General features: G+C 46.7%; 1 protein-coding gene across 2 annotated transcripts in view; it reads right to left on the reverse strand.

Moving 5' to 3' along the window:
• Window positions 1–14,144, reverse strand: part of HYDIN (HYDIN axonemal central pair apparatus protein) — a 135,688-nt gene that overhangs the window by 35,592 nt on the left and 85,952 nt on the right. For both annotated transcript variants that reach the window (XM_081872290.1, XM_081872291.1), the window contains exons 43-56: window positions 13,512–13,695; window positions 12,618–12,759; window positions 11,464–11,638; window positions 10,100–10,741; window positions 9,336–9,551; window positions 7,375–7,568; window positions 6,948–7,130; window positions 5,822–5,941; window positions 5,206–5,365; window positions 4,944–5,116; window positions 4,291–4,489; window positions 3,359–3,458; window positions 2,063–2,162; window positions 836–1,004 (exon numbers count right to left, since the gene is read on the reverse strand). In XM_081872290.1, coding sequence (XP_081728416.1) covers window positions 836–1,004; window positions 2,063–2,162; window positions 3,359–3,458; window positions 4,291–4,489; window positions 4,944–5,116; window positions 5,206–5,365; window positions 5,822–5,941; window positions 6,948–7,130; window positions 7,375–7,568; window positions 9,336–9,551; window positions 10,100–10,741; window positions 11,464–11,638; window positions 12,618–12,759; window positions 13,512–13,695 — 2,757 coding nt within the window. The remainder of the gene's footprint in view (window positions 1–835; window positions 1,005–2,062; window positions 2,163–3,358; window positions 3,459–4,290; window positions 4,490–4,943; window positions 5,117–5,205; window positions 5,366–5,821; window positions 5,942–6,947; window positions 7,131–7,374; window positions 7,569–9,335; window positions 9,552–10,099; window positions 10,742–11,463; window positions 11,639–12,617; window positions 12,760–13,511; window positions 13,696–14,144) is intronic.

A 14,144-nucleotide genomic window follows, 5' to 3' on the forward strand; every position in this document is an offset into this window, starting at 1 on the left:
TAGGTCATCATAAGGAATGGCAGTCAGAGACCAGCGCTCCAAGAATAAACTACCTGGGCACAAGAGCAGACTCCATGCCAGGAGGCACTCTTTATTCAAAGAAACTAAAACAGTGCAGGCCTAGTGATCACAGCAGTAGATCTTGCCCCAATGAGGCAATTGCAAGGACCAAAGGTCCCCACCTTCCCACCTCTCTCTCTTGCTCCTCTCCCAGTTCCTTCCCCAGCGGTCTACGCCTCCTCCATCTTGTCTCTCTTTGCTCTGCTCTGCTCTCTTCATTTATCTACGTGTTCTGGGAGACAAGTGGCAGGGAAGCTGGTCACAGCAGGAAGGGGAGATTCCCTAGTTTCTTCAGCAGCCTGCCTTCACTCTGCCTTTTCACACACACACACACACACACACACACACACACACACACACACATAGCACATCTGCCTCTGAGTCTGGATTGCTCTATGCCATAGCCTCTCTCTGCTCATTAAACCCTGTCACATCTTCAGCTTCTAACACCACCTCCTCCCAGTCTGCTCCCTCTTCTCCCTTTGACCATTCATCATCCTACCACCACCAGTCCCCTGGCTCTGAGCCTTCTTTCCCTGTTTTGTCTCTTTGGTAGGTAGAAAGGCTGACTGTTAAGGCTTCTCCACTCATATGGTGATTTCTGGAGTGACCACCTAAGCAAAGAAGGATCCTGTAACAGCAGCAGCAGCTATGCATTGAAGGCACTGCTTAGCCACCAAGTCCATGTGCCATGTACAAACACACACATACTCAAGTATACACAGTGAAGGCATTTCAAGGCCTCTTTACTGCCAGCTCTTGCCAGCTCTCTTACGTGGCACTGCAGAATAGGCTTCTCCTCAATTTTCACTTCCCTCCCAGATCGAAAAAGTATCAGGACTGAAGTGGGACGGTCATTGGGACCCAAATTCCCTTTCTGGGGTGTGATGGTGAAGAGTGGAGTCACATTGGGCATCCCATGATCTGTGGATTCCACAACAAAGCTAGAGAGCAAGGACAAAACAAAGACTCCTCAGCACTGGTCCAGAATCATGACAGACACTAAAGCTAGAGGCAGTAAGAAAATGAAGAGATACTGAAACAACTTCCCAAAAGGTTGTGGCCAGCTGTGTCCATTTTAAACTAATATAATGACCCAAAAAAACGTGAGGTGTGCACACAATGAGCCTGTGTCAATGAGCCTGTGGGTTGAAGAGCCCATTTTTCCATGTATGCTTTTGTGCACTTTCATCTACACATGATCAATTTCAACAGAACTCTATCTCAATGTTTCCCATCCACATTAGTGGTTGGTGCTTGATGGGATGTTGTGTTGTCTACTCCCCTCAACTGGAGCTTCTCCATCCTCCCTGGGTACTGGAAACCTGAGATTCATTGTAGGCCATGCACTCAGGTATTGGTTTGCCTGTGCACAGCCATTTTTAAATTTATTTTTCAGTTACACATTTTCCAGTATATCAAACTTGCACAAAACAGCATAAAAGAGAGAGAGTGTGTCATGTCTGACTCCATCAGCAGCCCACCAGGGATCAGCTTGCCAGTGGAAGTGGAGGGGTGGTAGACAACACTCAGCAAAATGTCACCACTCACTCACACACAAAAACCCTGCCCACACAACATACTTCAGTACATCCACAGTTGAGTAACAGAGGATTTTATGTAGGAGTTTTTCCTTGCTGCAGATCAGGAAAACCCAAATTAAAGTGTGGGTGGGAAGTGTGGGCTGCCACTTGGATGAAGGAAGAATGCCACTTACTCTGCTCCTGCCTCCAAAATACCTAGACCATAAGGAAAGTCCTCAGCCAAGATATTGGAAACACAAATAATTTACTTAAACCGAAGCCCTGAATGTAGAATGACCTGAATCTGGGTTATAATTAGGGTAAAGCTAAGCTCAATAACTAATCTCAGAAGGACTGAGGAGGAAGAGGGTGGTGTTTGATGGCGGTAGTGTTTGTGCACCATCTTCAGTCCATGCTAATAAAGCCAACAGGAGACAAAGAGCACAACAGAAGGTGCCTTCAGAGTAAATGGAGCTCACCTGTACCCAATCTCATATTTTCCCTTGTTCTTCAAGGACAGCACTTGTTTAGCTTCATCCATGACTTTAATATTCCCAAGCTCCACACCACCATTTGTACCTGCAGCAGCCAAAAGTCATTGTCATGAGTGGTCTGGATTTCACTGCTATTTCCCCACCCTTAGGAGTAGAAGTCACAGGCAGGATCAGGTAGATTACAACCCTTATACTGGCAGCAGTGGAGGTGGCAGAGGGAAGCAGCAGCAATTGCTGTAGAGTACTAAGGAAGGAGTGATGCAGGATGCCAAGGCACATCTCACAGAGGGCAGTTTCCGCCATGAAGCTCTTTATATCTTTCTCCCAGAAGCTTTGTTATCCATGATGTAGCCAGAAAAGCAAGGCTCTTTTTTATCTGCCTTTTAAAACCAATTAAACTCCTCCTTTGAGAGCAAAGGGGAGGTGCATATGTCTGGATGAAGCAGCTTAAGCATAGAGAAAGGCAGAAAGAAAGATGGGGAAAAGGGATGTCCAAGCCTTTCCCCATCTGGTGCCCTCAGGTTGCTTTGGATTACAACTCCCATCATCCCTGATCACTGATGATGCTGGCTGGGGCTGTTGAAAGTTGGGGGTCCAACAACACTTGGAGTGCACTTGCAGGTAGTAGAAGGCTGCACTCCAGGCAATCATATGATAACAAGGTCCCAGGTGAGACAGGATGAATTTAGGAAAGGGTTCAAAAGCACCATTATTATGTGCACACACGCGCACACACACTCCCAAAGTGACTTATTTACATTGTATAGGAGCTCCTACACCTGTCAGGATCTTCTTCTCTGAAAGGGGAGGGTCACAAGAAGCAATAACATATGACCATGTTGAAAGAACTATCTACTGAGAAATGTCCCAGCAGTGGTGGCTGCTCTCATGGTGGCTATATGTTACTCCTCCAGCATGCCTCTGAACACCCCCAGCTGCTGGAAGAGCAGGGGCTATTGTGTTTTGCTGTGTTCATGGGCTTCTCAGTGGCCTTTCGTTGGCTGCTGTGGGAACAGAATGCTGAACCAGATGGGCTTTTGGTCTGATCCTGCTGCAGGGCTCTTCTTACGGGTTGCATAGTTTAATTAAAAGAAAGGGACATAGGGAAGTCCTGTCTTGGGAGGCCAGGAATTAAGTTTCTTGTCCTTTTTTATTATTAGTTTTCCAGTATTGGTTCATTGTCCTTTTGGTCCTTTACTCTTGACTGCCCACCCTTACTTAGCATTCTTTCCAGTAAGCAATCAGTTCAAAATGGTTTTGGCTGGGAAGCGCTGAACCCACCTTTGGGAAAGCTGATGTCCAGGGCAACATCATAGGCCTCAGCAATAATTTGGATGTTTTCAATCTGGACAATCCCCAGAATATTTTCCACATCTGAAACCTGAAATGACAGCAAGCAACAGTCCCGTTGAGCTCCCTTAGGATCACTCTTTGCTGGGTGAAATTTGTAGCCAATACAGCCATATTTTCTGGACCAGAATTCAGTGAGAATGATGCTAGGGCTTGTGGCTTGGTGAAGAGTTCCACAACTGGCTTTGCCCAGAACAAACACACACATTCTTATCTGCACACACATTCTTGTTGCCATAACTTGCAATTATCTGGTCTCAAATAAAAGTATGACTGATACTTGCAGCGCTCAGAAGCAATCAGAAAAAAAACACCATTATTTCCATCAATGTTTTACTACAGTTTAGGATGAAAATTTATATTCTGCAAGTGAGTAGGGTGTAACTTTTAAATTGATTCTGGTCTTAGTTCAAGCCCTAGTCACCAAATGATACAGAGAGCTAAAGAAGTGCCCAGAGTCTGGCCAATATTTTATGCTGCTTCAGGCAAAGGACAAAATGGGGTCCTCACCTTTCCACATGTAGAGGCTGACCAGAGTATCCCCTGGAATGAACTTCAACGTAGGTGACTGATGGGACAGTATGCCAAGTGAGGGGGTGCAGGGAAGACAATGTAGCACACACAGCTCTGTCCTCCAGCACCTCACTGCTGCCCCACAGGATTTGCCAACTGAGGCAGGTGCCCCATCCTGCCAAATGATAGGGTTGTTTCTGTAAGCTCCACCCTGATATTTTTACAGCCCCAAGGACCAGAGACACTCCCAAGCTTTTGCAAAAAAAACCAAAAACCAAAAACCCACACCAGGAAAAGTGGCAGCATGCAAGACCCAACCAACTGGACTGTAGCTGCCAAGGAATGCTCACCTCTAGGCGAATGGCCTTCTTAATGTTGAGTGTCTTTGTGGCCCTAAAGTTCACTAGCAGGCAGTACTCTGAGTAGGGTTCAATCACACCCATATCAACGGCAAGAGAGAAATCATCACCAATGTTCTCCATGCCGCTGACCCTCCATGCAACAGGCAGAGGAGTGAAGTTCTTGAGGTAGAGAGGCTTTGTCTCCTTTCTGCAGAAACAAGAGAAGCCAAAGGAGCATCGTTTTCTGGGGGCTACAAGAGTTTTGCTGTGCCTCTTTATGCTGGGCAGGTGAGATCATGTTCACCCAACTGGGAAAGTGGCCATGACTCATATGGCAAAAGGAAGGGAACATCTCTTGGAGAACGACACCCAGTTGAGTTCCATGCTGTAGCTTGCATAATGGCTGAGCAGAGGATTCATTTGCACACAGCCTCAACTGAATAAACAAGGCCAGCAACTTCAGTTTTACATGCTCACAGTTTACATGCCCTTCAAACCTCACTCAATGCAGAGAAATACACTGTATGCTACCCTGGAAAGCTCAGAGGTCAATGGTGAAAGTTCATGTCTCAAACTCCTGCTGCATCCAAAGCACCCAAAAACGTTCAAGGAACTTAAAGCAGAGGAAGCAACTGGAGATTGGTCAAAGCAGCGGGATCTACCTGTGCAATAGGAGCTTTTCAAAATGTACCAGCCGGCGATCTAACTCCAGCTCTGGGCGAACTCCTTGGCAGCTGACCCGGAAGATTACAGGCTCTGGATTCTCTTTAATGCAACAGACAATGTTGTCCTCAAATATACCACTGGCTGTTGGATAAGCCCAAATTGTCAGCTCCTGGGGAGTCAGAATGACACACATTCAGCTGGAAAGCCTTGACTTGCGTGAAATGCACACTACAGACAATGGTCGCCTCATGTCATTACCTGCTTCTCATTGGGCTTGAGTGTCATGGTAGGGGGGTCAAAGAGGTATGTGACTGCCTTGGAGTCAAACTGGAAGAAGAAATGAACTTCCGCATCCAAAGGAGATACGTTGAGGATGGTGAGCTTTTCATAATGATTGGGGTATCGCAGGGCCTTGTACCTGTAGGCAATAATAGCTTACATTGGGAGTTGCAGGAGAGAGCAGGGCTACACTTGCCTCTCATGACAAGGCACTGCCTAACACTGAAGCACTTCCCATGTTCCCTGGCTCAGATATGTTTGCCTGGAGCAGGCAACATCCTGTGCGGACTGAGCAATTTGCACTCAAGGGAGACCTGCATCATGGAATCACGCCTTCTTTTACAGCCAGGATAAAGAACACAAAAGTGGAGGATTGTTTGGCAGAATTTGAAGAATCATTTCATGACCCCGGAAAGCTTGTTTTTGCACTGAAAATGTCCTCCACTGATCATGGGGCTTGGACCCAGCATTCAGGTTTCTAGCTCATGTGGGGGCACTTCAACAATTCTGGTATATTGTCAACCAGTGAGTTCAATACCACTGAAGTTCTGGGCTAACTGCTTGTCCTTTTATGCTGAACACAACTGGCACTTACTTCTCCCTTGACTTCCCACACAGCAAGGGGCCAAAGTGAAAGACCCCCAAATTCATGATGTACTTTTTGGATATTATGTCATCGGCTTTGACGCTCTTTACACGGTGCGGGAAGACAATCCTGGAGGAAAGAAGCAGAAATGCATCAGGAGGTGTGCAATGGCGGAAAGATCAACAAGACTGCAACAGTGGAACTTCAGGTGGTCCCTTGGGGAAGGGATGAATATCCCTTTTGGAAGGAGATCCATACTATGGCCATACTGGAGGTTTGTCCACCTTGGACGAAAGCAAGAAATGGATTGGGTGAGGAGGACAGGAAGTAGTAATAGTCTCAAGTTTGAACATTTCCTGCCTTGGACACCAGGTGGCAACATCAACCCATGTGATGGCATAGCATCCATGGGGGGGGGGGAATACAAACATGCCCCTCAAATAAATAGCCTGTGAACTACTGAGTCATTTCCCTTGGCCTCAGTGCCAAGATGAGACAGATCTTACACTGTCAACTAATGTCAATGATATTCAAGAGAAATCCAATTCTAAATTTCTTTGACTAAGAGGAAAATAGGCATAATCTTTACCCCCATGGTAGTGTAATCTCTATGTATCTTTTAGTTGGAAAATTCACCTGCTCAGGACAAGCATCCACATCTCATTATTTGCCTGGATGTAGAGGTGCTTCAGCAAATAATCTGACTGCACAGTGTCTTGGCAGGTATCATACAAGAGGGGCAAGGAATGAGGTTCACTCTCACTCTCATTATAACTGCTTTATACAGATGTCTGATTTCCATATCAGCCTTTGGCAGCATTTTTCCTTACTGTCTTCAGAAAGAAAACAGAATTCACCACAAAGGGAAGCAAGAGATCCATAGATTCACGGGGCAGTCAAGGGCACAGCCCTCAGCCAGTGTCTGCAACCACATCAGCAGGAGACATGTTATCTGCTTGGAGCATCCTCTCTCTTCTGTGTTGTGCTAGGACCTCATATTTGCAGAATACCTTTCTGCTGGGTACTAGATGCAGCTTTATTTTAAGGAGGTGAAGGTACACATCTCTCAGGCCAGCTCTGGATCCTAGCCCAGAAGGCTTATATAACTAGGCAGTGCCCTTTCCCTAGCACTTACGTAGGGTCTTGGCAAATGGATGGATATATGCAGACACCCCTGCAGAAAACTTGATACTGTCGCTGGGTCCCCAGGATCTCAAAGTTTAGGACCTGATCAAAGTACCCTGTCGTGGTGGAAGAGAAATGGAGGCGCATTGTAACCTCTCCATTAGCAGGGACCGTCCAACGAAAGCAGGTCAACCTGTGGAATACAAAGCACAAAGAGTCTACCTCAAACAACTGGGGTGGGGTATATGGGTATGCAAGGATCATAGGAGCAGAGTTCTGCCCACCCTCACCCCCACCAGATCAGCATGCAAGGCTCACTTTCTGCTTCTGCTCAGCCAATGTTTCAAGGAGCACCCCAGCCCTGGCTAGTCAGAGGCACACAACTGCTTTCTGTCTGCTGTGAGACATGCCCCAGGCCCTATTTCTTGCTCCCTTACCGGCTGAGCTTCTCAGTAGATGGTTCCCCTGTGAGGCCACCCTGATCTAGCTCTGACAGAGTTGTTACTGCACCAGGGGTAGGATGAATACCCTTCCTGCCACGAGAGCTGCCTTTCTTATCCTTTGAAGAATCACGGGTTATGTCGGTTTTCTCCTTCTTGCCCTTGCCTCGGGTTGGGGTTGTCTGTTCCTCCTAAGACCCAGAAGAAACACAGGAGGAAAGAGAGGAGCAGGCAGCTTATTGTAGATATACTGCTGCTGCTTCTTGCAGGTTTTCATGGCACACACACACACAGTTGTCCTCATCAAAATGCTGTCCCCCCATTTCTCCTTCCCACCCCATTTCTCCTTCCCACCCATTTAATCCAGATTTACTATTACTACTAGAAATCTTTAGGCTTTCTAACACCATGGACATAAATACCTATTTTACATATCTAATCTATATGTGTGCTTCCTCCAGGAGTTCCATTTCCCCTTATGGATCTTGCGGATGGTTCTGGAGCCATAGAAAAAGGTAACAAATGGTGACAAAGGGGCATCCCTGCCTAGTATTCTTCACAAGCAAATATTTTTTTCTGAAAGGGAGTCAATCCAGATCATTGCATGATATTTATTTTATTTATAAGTTAAACATCCCAAGCAACTTTAACAAAAATGGCTACTCCATTATCAAAAAGAAAGAAAGAAAGAAAGAAAGAAAGAAAGAAAGAAAGAAAGAAGGAAAGAAAGAAATTTAGTAGAACCTTATTTAACATTAGGTTACTCAATCTTAACAATTATTGATCATGGATCATAAAAGATCAGTAATTATTAGACCACAAAACCTATTACATAAACCAACTGCTACATTTTTACCAGTTAAAAATATTGTTTAGTCTGCAGAGATTCAGTTCCCACTACACTATTTACAGTACAATCCTGAATATATCTACTCTGAAGTAAGCCCACTGAGTTCCGTATTATTTACTTTCAGGTAAGCGTGTATGCGATTGCAACTTAAGTCTAGTACAGTGGTGCCCCGCAAGACGAACGCCTCGCAAGACGGAAAACCCGCTAGACGAAAGGGTTTTCCGTTTTGGAGGCGCTTCGCAAAACGAATTTCCCTATGGGCTTGCTTCGCAAGACGAAAATGTCTTGCGAGTTCCTGCGGGTTTCCCCCCTTTTTTCCCCCTTTTCCTAAGCCGATCCGCTGATAAGCCGCTTAACAGCTGATCGCTAAAAGCCGCTAAACCGCTAATAGCGCTAATCCGCTAAGCTGTCAATGGGCTTGCTTCGCAAGACGAAAAAACCGCTATACGAAGAGCCTCACGGAACGGATTAATTTCGTCTTGCGAGGCACCACTGTAGTTAGAACTGTTGTCTAGTTTAAAATCTTAGTATTTTTTATGAGTGAAAAGATTTTCGCTTTCTTAAGTCTCATTCCGGATCAAAATAATCTTTGTCTTCCCCAAATGCTGGCATCTCTCCCTTGGTCAACGACAGTTGGGGGTGCTCCTTTCCATTCAATGTGATGTGTTTCACACGCCTGGCAATTAAGGCAGCCTTACCTCTGATTTAGTCAGCATGCTGACCTGGTCAGTGTATGTAACAGAGGGCTCACACATACTTCTGTTTGCCCCATGATTTAGTGCTCAGTTGGAACAAACAGCAATCAGGTTTTCCGTGGATTGACATTTGCTCTGATTCAGCACTGAAGAGCAGGTTTTCTGGGGAAAAGCGGTGGGGTAAAGGCTAGAAAGCATGGGTCAAGCAGAAAACAAGCATACGTATAGAGGAACCCAAAGACCTGACTGGATAGAGAAGGAGTTCATTTTTTAAATTTTGCCTCCCAGGCAACAAACCCAGCTTCCCTGATCACGATGGCGTTTGTCAATCCTCCTTATTGTGCAACTTTATTGGCAAACTTTCCCCTTCTCAGGTTCTGTTTTTCCCATGAAGGAGCAAAGAGGCCCTCTACCTTTACTGTAGGAAGATTCACTGGAGTCTCCAAGTTATTCTCAGTCTCCTTCTTGTCCTCCTCCAGACTCGGATCTTCAGGTGAGAGGAAGGTGAAATGCTTGAGAGCTTCTCCAGGAACTGGTGCTGCCCGCTTCTCCGGATATGGGATCACAGAGAAACAGGCAGTGGGAGGAATGGGTGGCCCAGAAGGACCCAGTCCCAAGCCATTCAAGATCTACAGCAAGAGAGAAGGCTATATTAAGGCCACATTGCAATGGTGCCATTGTAAAATGCAAATGAAATGACCTGCCTCTTTCTTTATACCAGTGGGCATATTGTTCTTCCTAGTAGTGGCCACGGGGGACTAGAGGCATCTAGGTGGAACTGCATCCTTCCCACACATAGAATGGGGATTTAAAAGACCAGCTGCCCACAGCACCATAGCTGTTGAAGGATGGCATGAGAGGATGTCTGGATCTGTTGGCCATTCATTTCTCGAGACTATGAGCCATTTGCCTGTCTCAAACTGCCATTGCCTGCCTGAAGACCTGCCTGTGCTGTGCATAAACAATTAAACCAATATTCTGTGAGAGCTAGAATCATGCTTATTCTCTAAATGAAAACTGATGTCTTCAGGATTCCATCACATCTGTAAGGCTCCCTCAAGCTAAATTTCTACATTCTTGCTAATATTGGAGAGGTTCCTTTCCACTAGAATAATCCCCATTTCTCTGGTGTGTGGAGGCTAGCCCACATTCTGTGAAAATCACTGAGGGTCCCCACCTGGACAATATCTGGCAGCTTGCCACTCTCCAGGATCCTCTTGCCACTGGAGTCCTCAGAACTGAGCACCTGGAACTCCAAGCATGGGATCCCCACATCTGGTTCTCCCCCTTCTCCCTCCTGCCCTCCAGCCCTGTTGTCCTCCATCGCTTTGAGCCTCTCTAGGCGCTCTCTCTCCACTCTCTCTTTCTCCAGGCGCTCCTTCTCTGCTCTCTCCTTCTCCAGTCTCTCCTGGCGCTCTCTCTCCCTGTCCTTCCTGCCCTTGCGGCCCGAGGGTGCTTGCCGCTGGTCTTCTGCTTCCTCCTGCTTCTCTTCAGAGCCTGGTGGCAGCAGCTGCACCAACTGAACTCTGTCCCAGAAGGTCAGGATCTGGACTATGTCTTTCTGGTTGGCATCATAGAGCTTGAACCTCAGAGCCAAGTTCTTCTCACTCTCGCTCATCATTTCCTTCTCGGCTTCCTCATCTTCCTGGGCTACGGGTGGGGCAGCTCCTGGCTGACCATTCTGTGGGCCCGCCTTACTTTTCCTCTTCTTCTCATCTTTGTCATTGACATTAAACTCTGGGCGCTCCTTGGCGGATGCTTTCCGCTCGATCCCTTCATTCAGCCTCCCGTCAGATTTCAAAGCAGGCACTGGGGCGTTCTGGAAGAGCAGAACCAAGGAAAAAAGGAGAGCCTGTCAAGTACGTAGCTTCAGCCTTGCAGCAAGGAGCCCAGATAGCCACCCTTTCAAGCATTCTAAAGGATCCAAGTGTCCCAACAGCACGATGATGATGATGTTGAGAGCCACCTGGGACTTGGCTTATTCCTAAAAAATGCAGGCCACTTCCCCACAACCTGGTCACTAGTACAAAAGCTTCAGGAAACAAAGCCACTCAAACTGCCCAATGCTGCCAAGTGGAGATAAGTGCCCTGGCATGAGCTGATGCATCACTTAGCCATAGGAATCTTATCTCTTTTCTCCATCAGCCACATGCCCCTAGATTAGCGCTTCCCAAACTTTTTGGGGCTCCTACCTCCTTGGTTCCGTAAACTCATTCCCAGTGCCCCCTACCCTATAAAAAACATTATTCAGAATAGCAGTTTGCATGACACACTAAGGAACGAAAAAACACAATACAATTCAGAATAGTAACAATATACTGCACATTTTTTCAAAATTAAATGAAATTTGGTTTAACTACTTCAACAAAACTGATTAACTTGGTCCAGTGAGACCAGGTTTTCAAAATCTGATAGTCGTTTATACCTCCAGTACTGCCCTGCCACCCCCTTGCCTCTAGGTAATCCCACTGCCCCCTGCGGGGAGGGGCAAGTACCACGCATTGGGGGAACCACTGGGTTCAAGGGCTGCTTGGGACTTACTTGCTTGCCTCCTTGCTGGGCCTTCTTTGCTGCAGCCTCCTCTTTCTCCTTGGCCACTGCTGCCTCCCTCTTGTAGCGCTTGCTCTTCCTCTTCATCTCCTCCTCCTCCCGCAGGCGCTCCAGTTCCTGCTGGTGCTTCTTCTCCTCCAGCTCCCGAGCCAGCTTCTCCTGCTCCCTTCAATGCATGGCACACAGGAAAATCAGGAACTTCATTCATTTCCCAGGTGCCTGAAAAACTTCCCCAAATCAAGCTTTTCTTCCCCCCCCCCCGATCAAGTATGAATCAGCTCAGCCTTTTCAGCCACCGAACCCCATCTCAGAGTACTCAAAAGGGCCCAGAGGCTTTCCCACCCCTGCTTCTGGCTAAAAAGGCAGCAGGTGGCTGCAGTTGGGAGGCTCCGATGCTGGGCAAATGCAACCCAGGTAACTAGGCATGGGGAGAAGTATGGCTTCCAGGATGACCAGCAATTTAGGATGCCCCAACCACGAGCAAGAATGTCCTTGTGAAACCTCTTGCCCTCTTCTCCCACTCCCTCCTCAGCTATCAGTAAGAAGTACAAAGTGTGTGTGTGTGTCTGAGAGAGAGAGAGAGAGAGAGAGAGGGAGAGAGAGGTCCTTCTTCAGCTAGGAAGACTATATAGGGAGGCTGTTTGAGCAGTTCATTATGTCATCAGGTGCACCATGGGCCAGCCAACCTTTGGCAGGTCAGAGTCATTTTGGCCCTTTGAAGTCTATTTTGGATCCTGGAGTCAACAGGGCTCTGATATGGAGGATGAGGTGGAATCTTAACTCTTAGTTCCAGAAACTGGAATTACAGGGATTTGGTGCCATCACCACATTCTGGTTGCAGTGTGTTGGGCTGTCTGAACGTTGGCTCAGCATTTAGGGTCTCCTTCTTGAACCTTTCAAAGTATGCTTATTTGCCCTTATCTCCCCCAGTTTACATGCTTAAACACCCTCGGGGACATGTGCTTCTCACAGTTCTGGGATCAAGCCTGAGGAAAGAATGAGAGGATGAAGAGCAGCAAATATTATAATGGAAATGACCAGCGAACTACATCCATTCCTAAGGATATCTCTACAATCACTGCCCACAGTGACAATGTCCTCCCCGCTCTTTGAGGGACAGAGTATATCCCCAGGCCTGCTCTGACCTCTTTTTTCTCTCACGCAGGGCCAGCAACAGTTCATGATCAAACTGGACTTTTTGTTCTTCGGTGAGGGCATCATACTCCTCTTCATCCATCTCCTGAAGACGAACCTTCTCTCTTGCAATGGCCTCCTGCTGCTCCCGTTCTTCCAAGCAGACAAAGGAGAAAGAAAGACACCAGAAACTTACCAGGAGAGCCACATCCAAGGCAAGTGGCAATACCTCATGCCACCCATGCCCCCAAGCCATTAAATTTATTGCAGAGCAAATATCAGGGGGTGGGGACAGCAAAACAGGGGAGTTGCAAATCAAACTGAGTAGTAGCATTAAGCTAAAATCCTAGGAGAGAATGATTGGGTTCTATATACAGTAGGGAGGGGTGAATCTCTCCATTTCCATTTCTCATCTTTCCACTCTTCAGTTTGTTTTCCACATTTCCAAATGAGTTTGCATTTTTAAAAAATAAAAATAAGAAACAAATCCTCATGAAAATTCATCAACATTTGACTGCTAATATTCCCTAATATACGTAAGTTTGTATGCAGTTTTGCCTAAAACACATTTCTGCAAAGCAACGTTCCCTTATATTTGCATTTTTATGCACACTCGGGGTTGCCATATTTCACAAAATTAATTTCCTAGCACCCACATAGTTGTTGAGCAAGACCACAAGATTTTTGAGTTTTTAAAGGAAACCACCTTTTTGTGGGAACAAACCCAAATTGTTGAAAACTGGGGCAAGTGAAGATTTTCCCTAATGTATGGAAAGCCTGTAAATCAAATATACAAAATTGAATTTCTCCCCCATCCCTGATTCTCAGCAACTGGAAGCAAAGCAAAGAGGAACAGCTGGGCTAAGCAAGGGGCCACCACCTTCCCAACTCCTCCTCCTCCTTACCTTCCTGCTCTTGCTTGGCCTTCTCTCTGGCTTTCATAGCAACAAAGTCCTGGAACAGGTTCACAAAATAGATGTGGCGCCTGTTGTTGATAGCTTTGAGTAGACAGGTAAGCGCCGATGCCATGCTGCGGGCAAACAAGGTATCCAGCCCATCAAACACCATGCCACGATAGCAGTCGCTCAGCTGTTGGAAAATGAAAGCACATTCCCGTTAGGCTCAGGCAAGGCTTTGGCCACTACCAGGCATAGCTCCTGCCAGGCAGCAGGAGTCACCTGGCAGAAGTCACTCTGCTGATAGGCTGCCTGCATGAGAGAGATGGGAAGCAGGAGGCTCATCCCATCAGCTTTGCCAAAAAAAACCCAGCTCCATACGGCACCTCCGGCCCCTGAACTGTTCATATGACAGCTGGTCATGCTGAGAACTAATATTTAGGAAGTGGTGCCTGAGTTTGCTTTTCCTCTCTTCTCACCCCATCCATTTTTCCTTGTGTGTTGTATTTCTTAGATTGTAAGCCTGTGTGGGCAGGGACTGTTTCACAACCATCTTTGCAAAAGAAATTTTAATGGGAATCCTGCTAGTCAACTGGATCTAGATTATAGCTATTGCTCCACATTTTTGGAGCTCATTCGAAG

Source organism: Podarcis erhardii (genome assembly GCF_964252035.2).
Source record: "Podarcis erhardii genome assembly, chromosome: 7".
Lineage (NCBI taxonomy): Eukaryota > Metazoa > Chordata > Lepidosauria > Squamata > Lacertidae > Podarcis > Podarcis erhardii.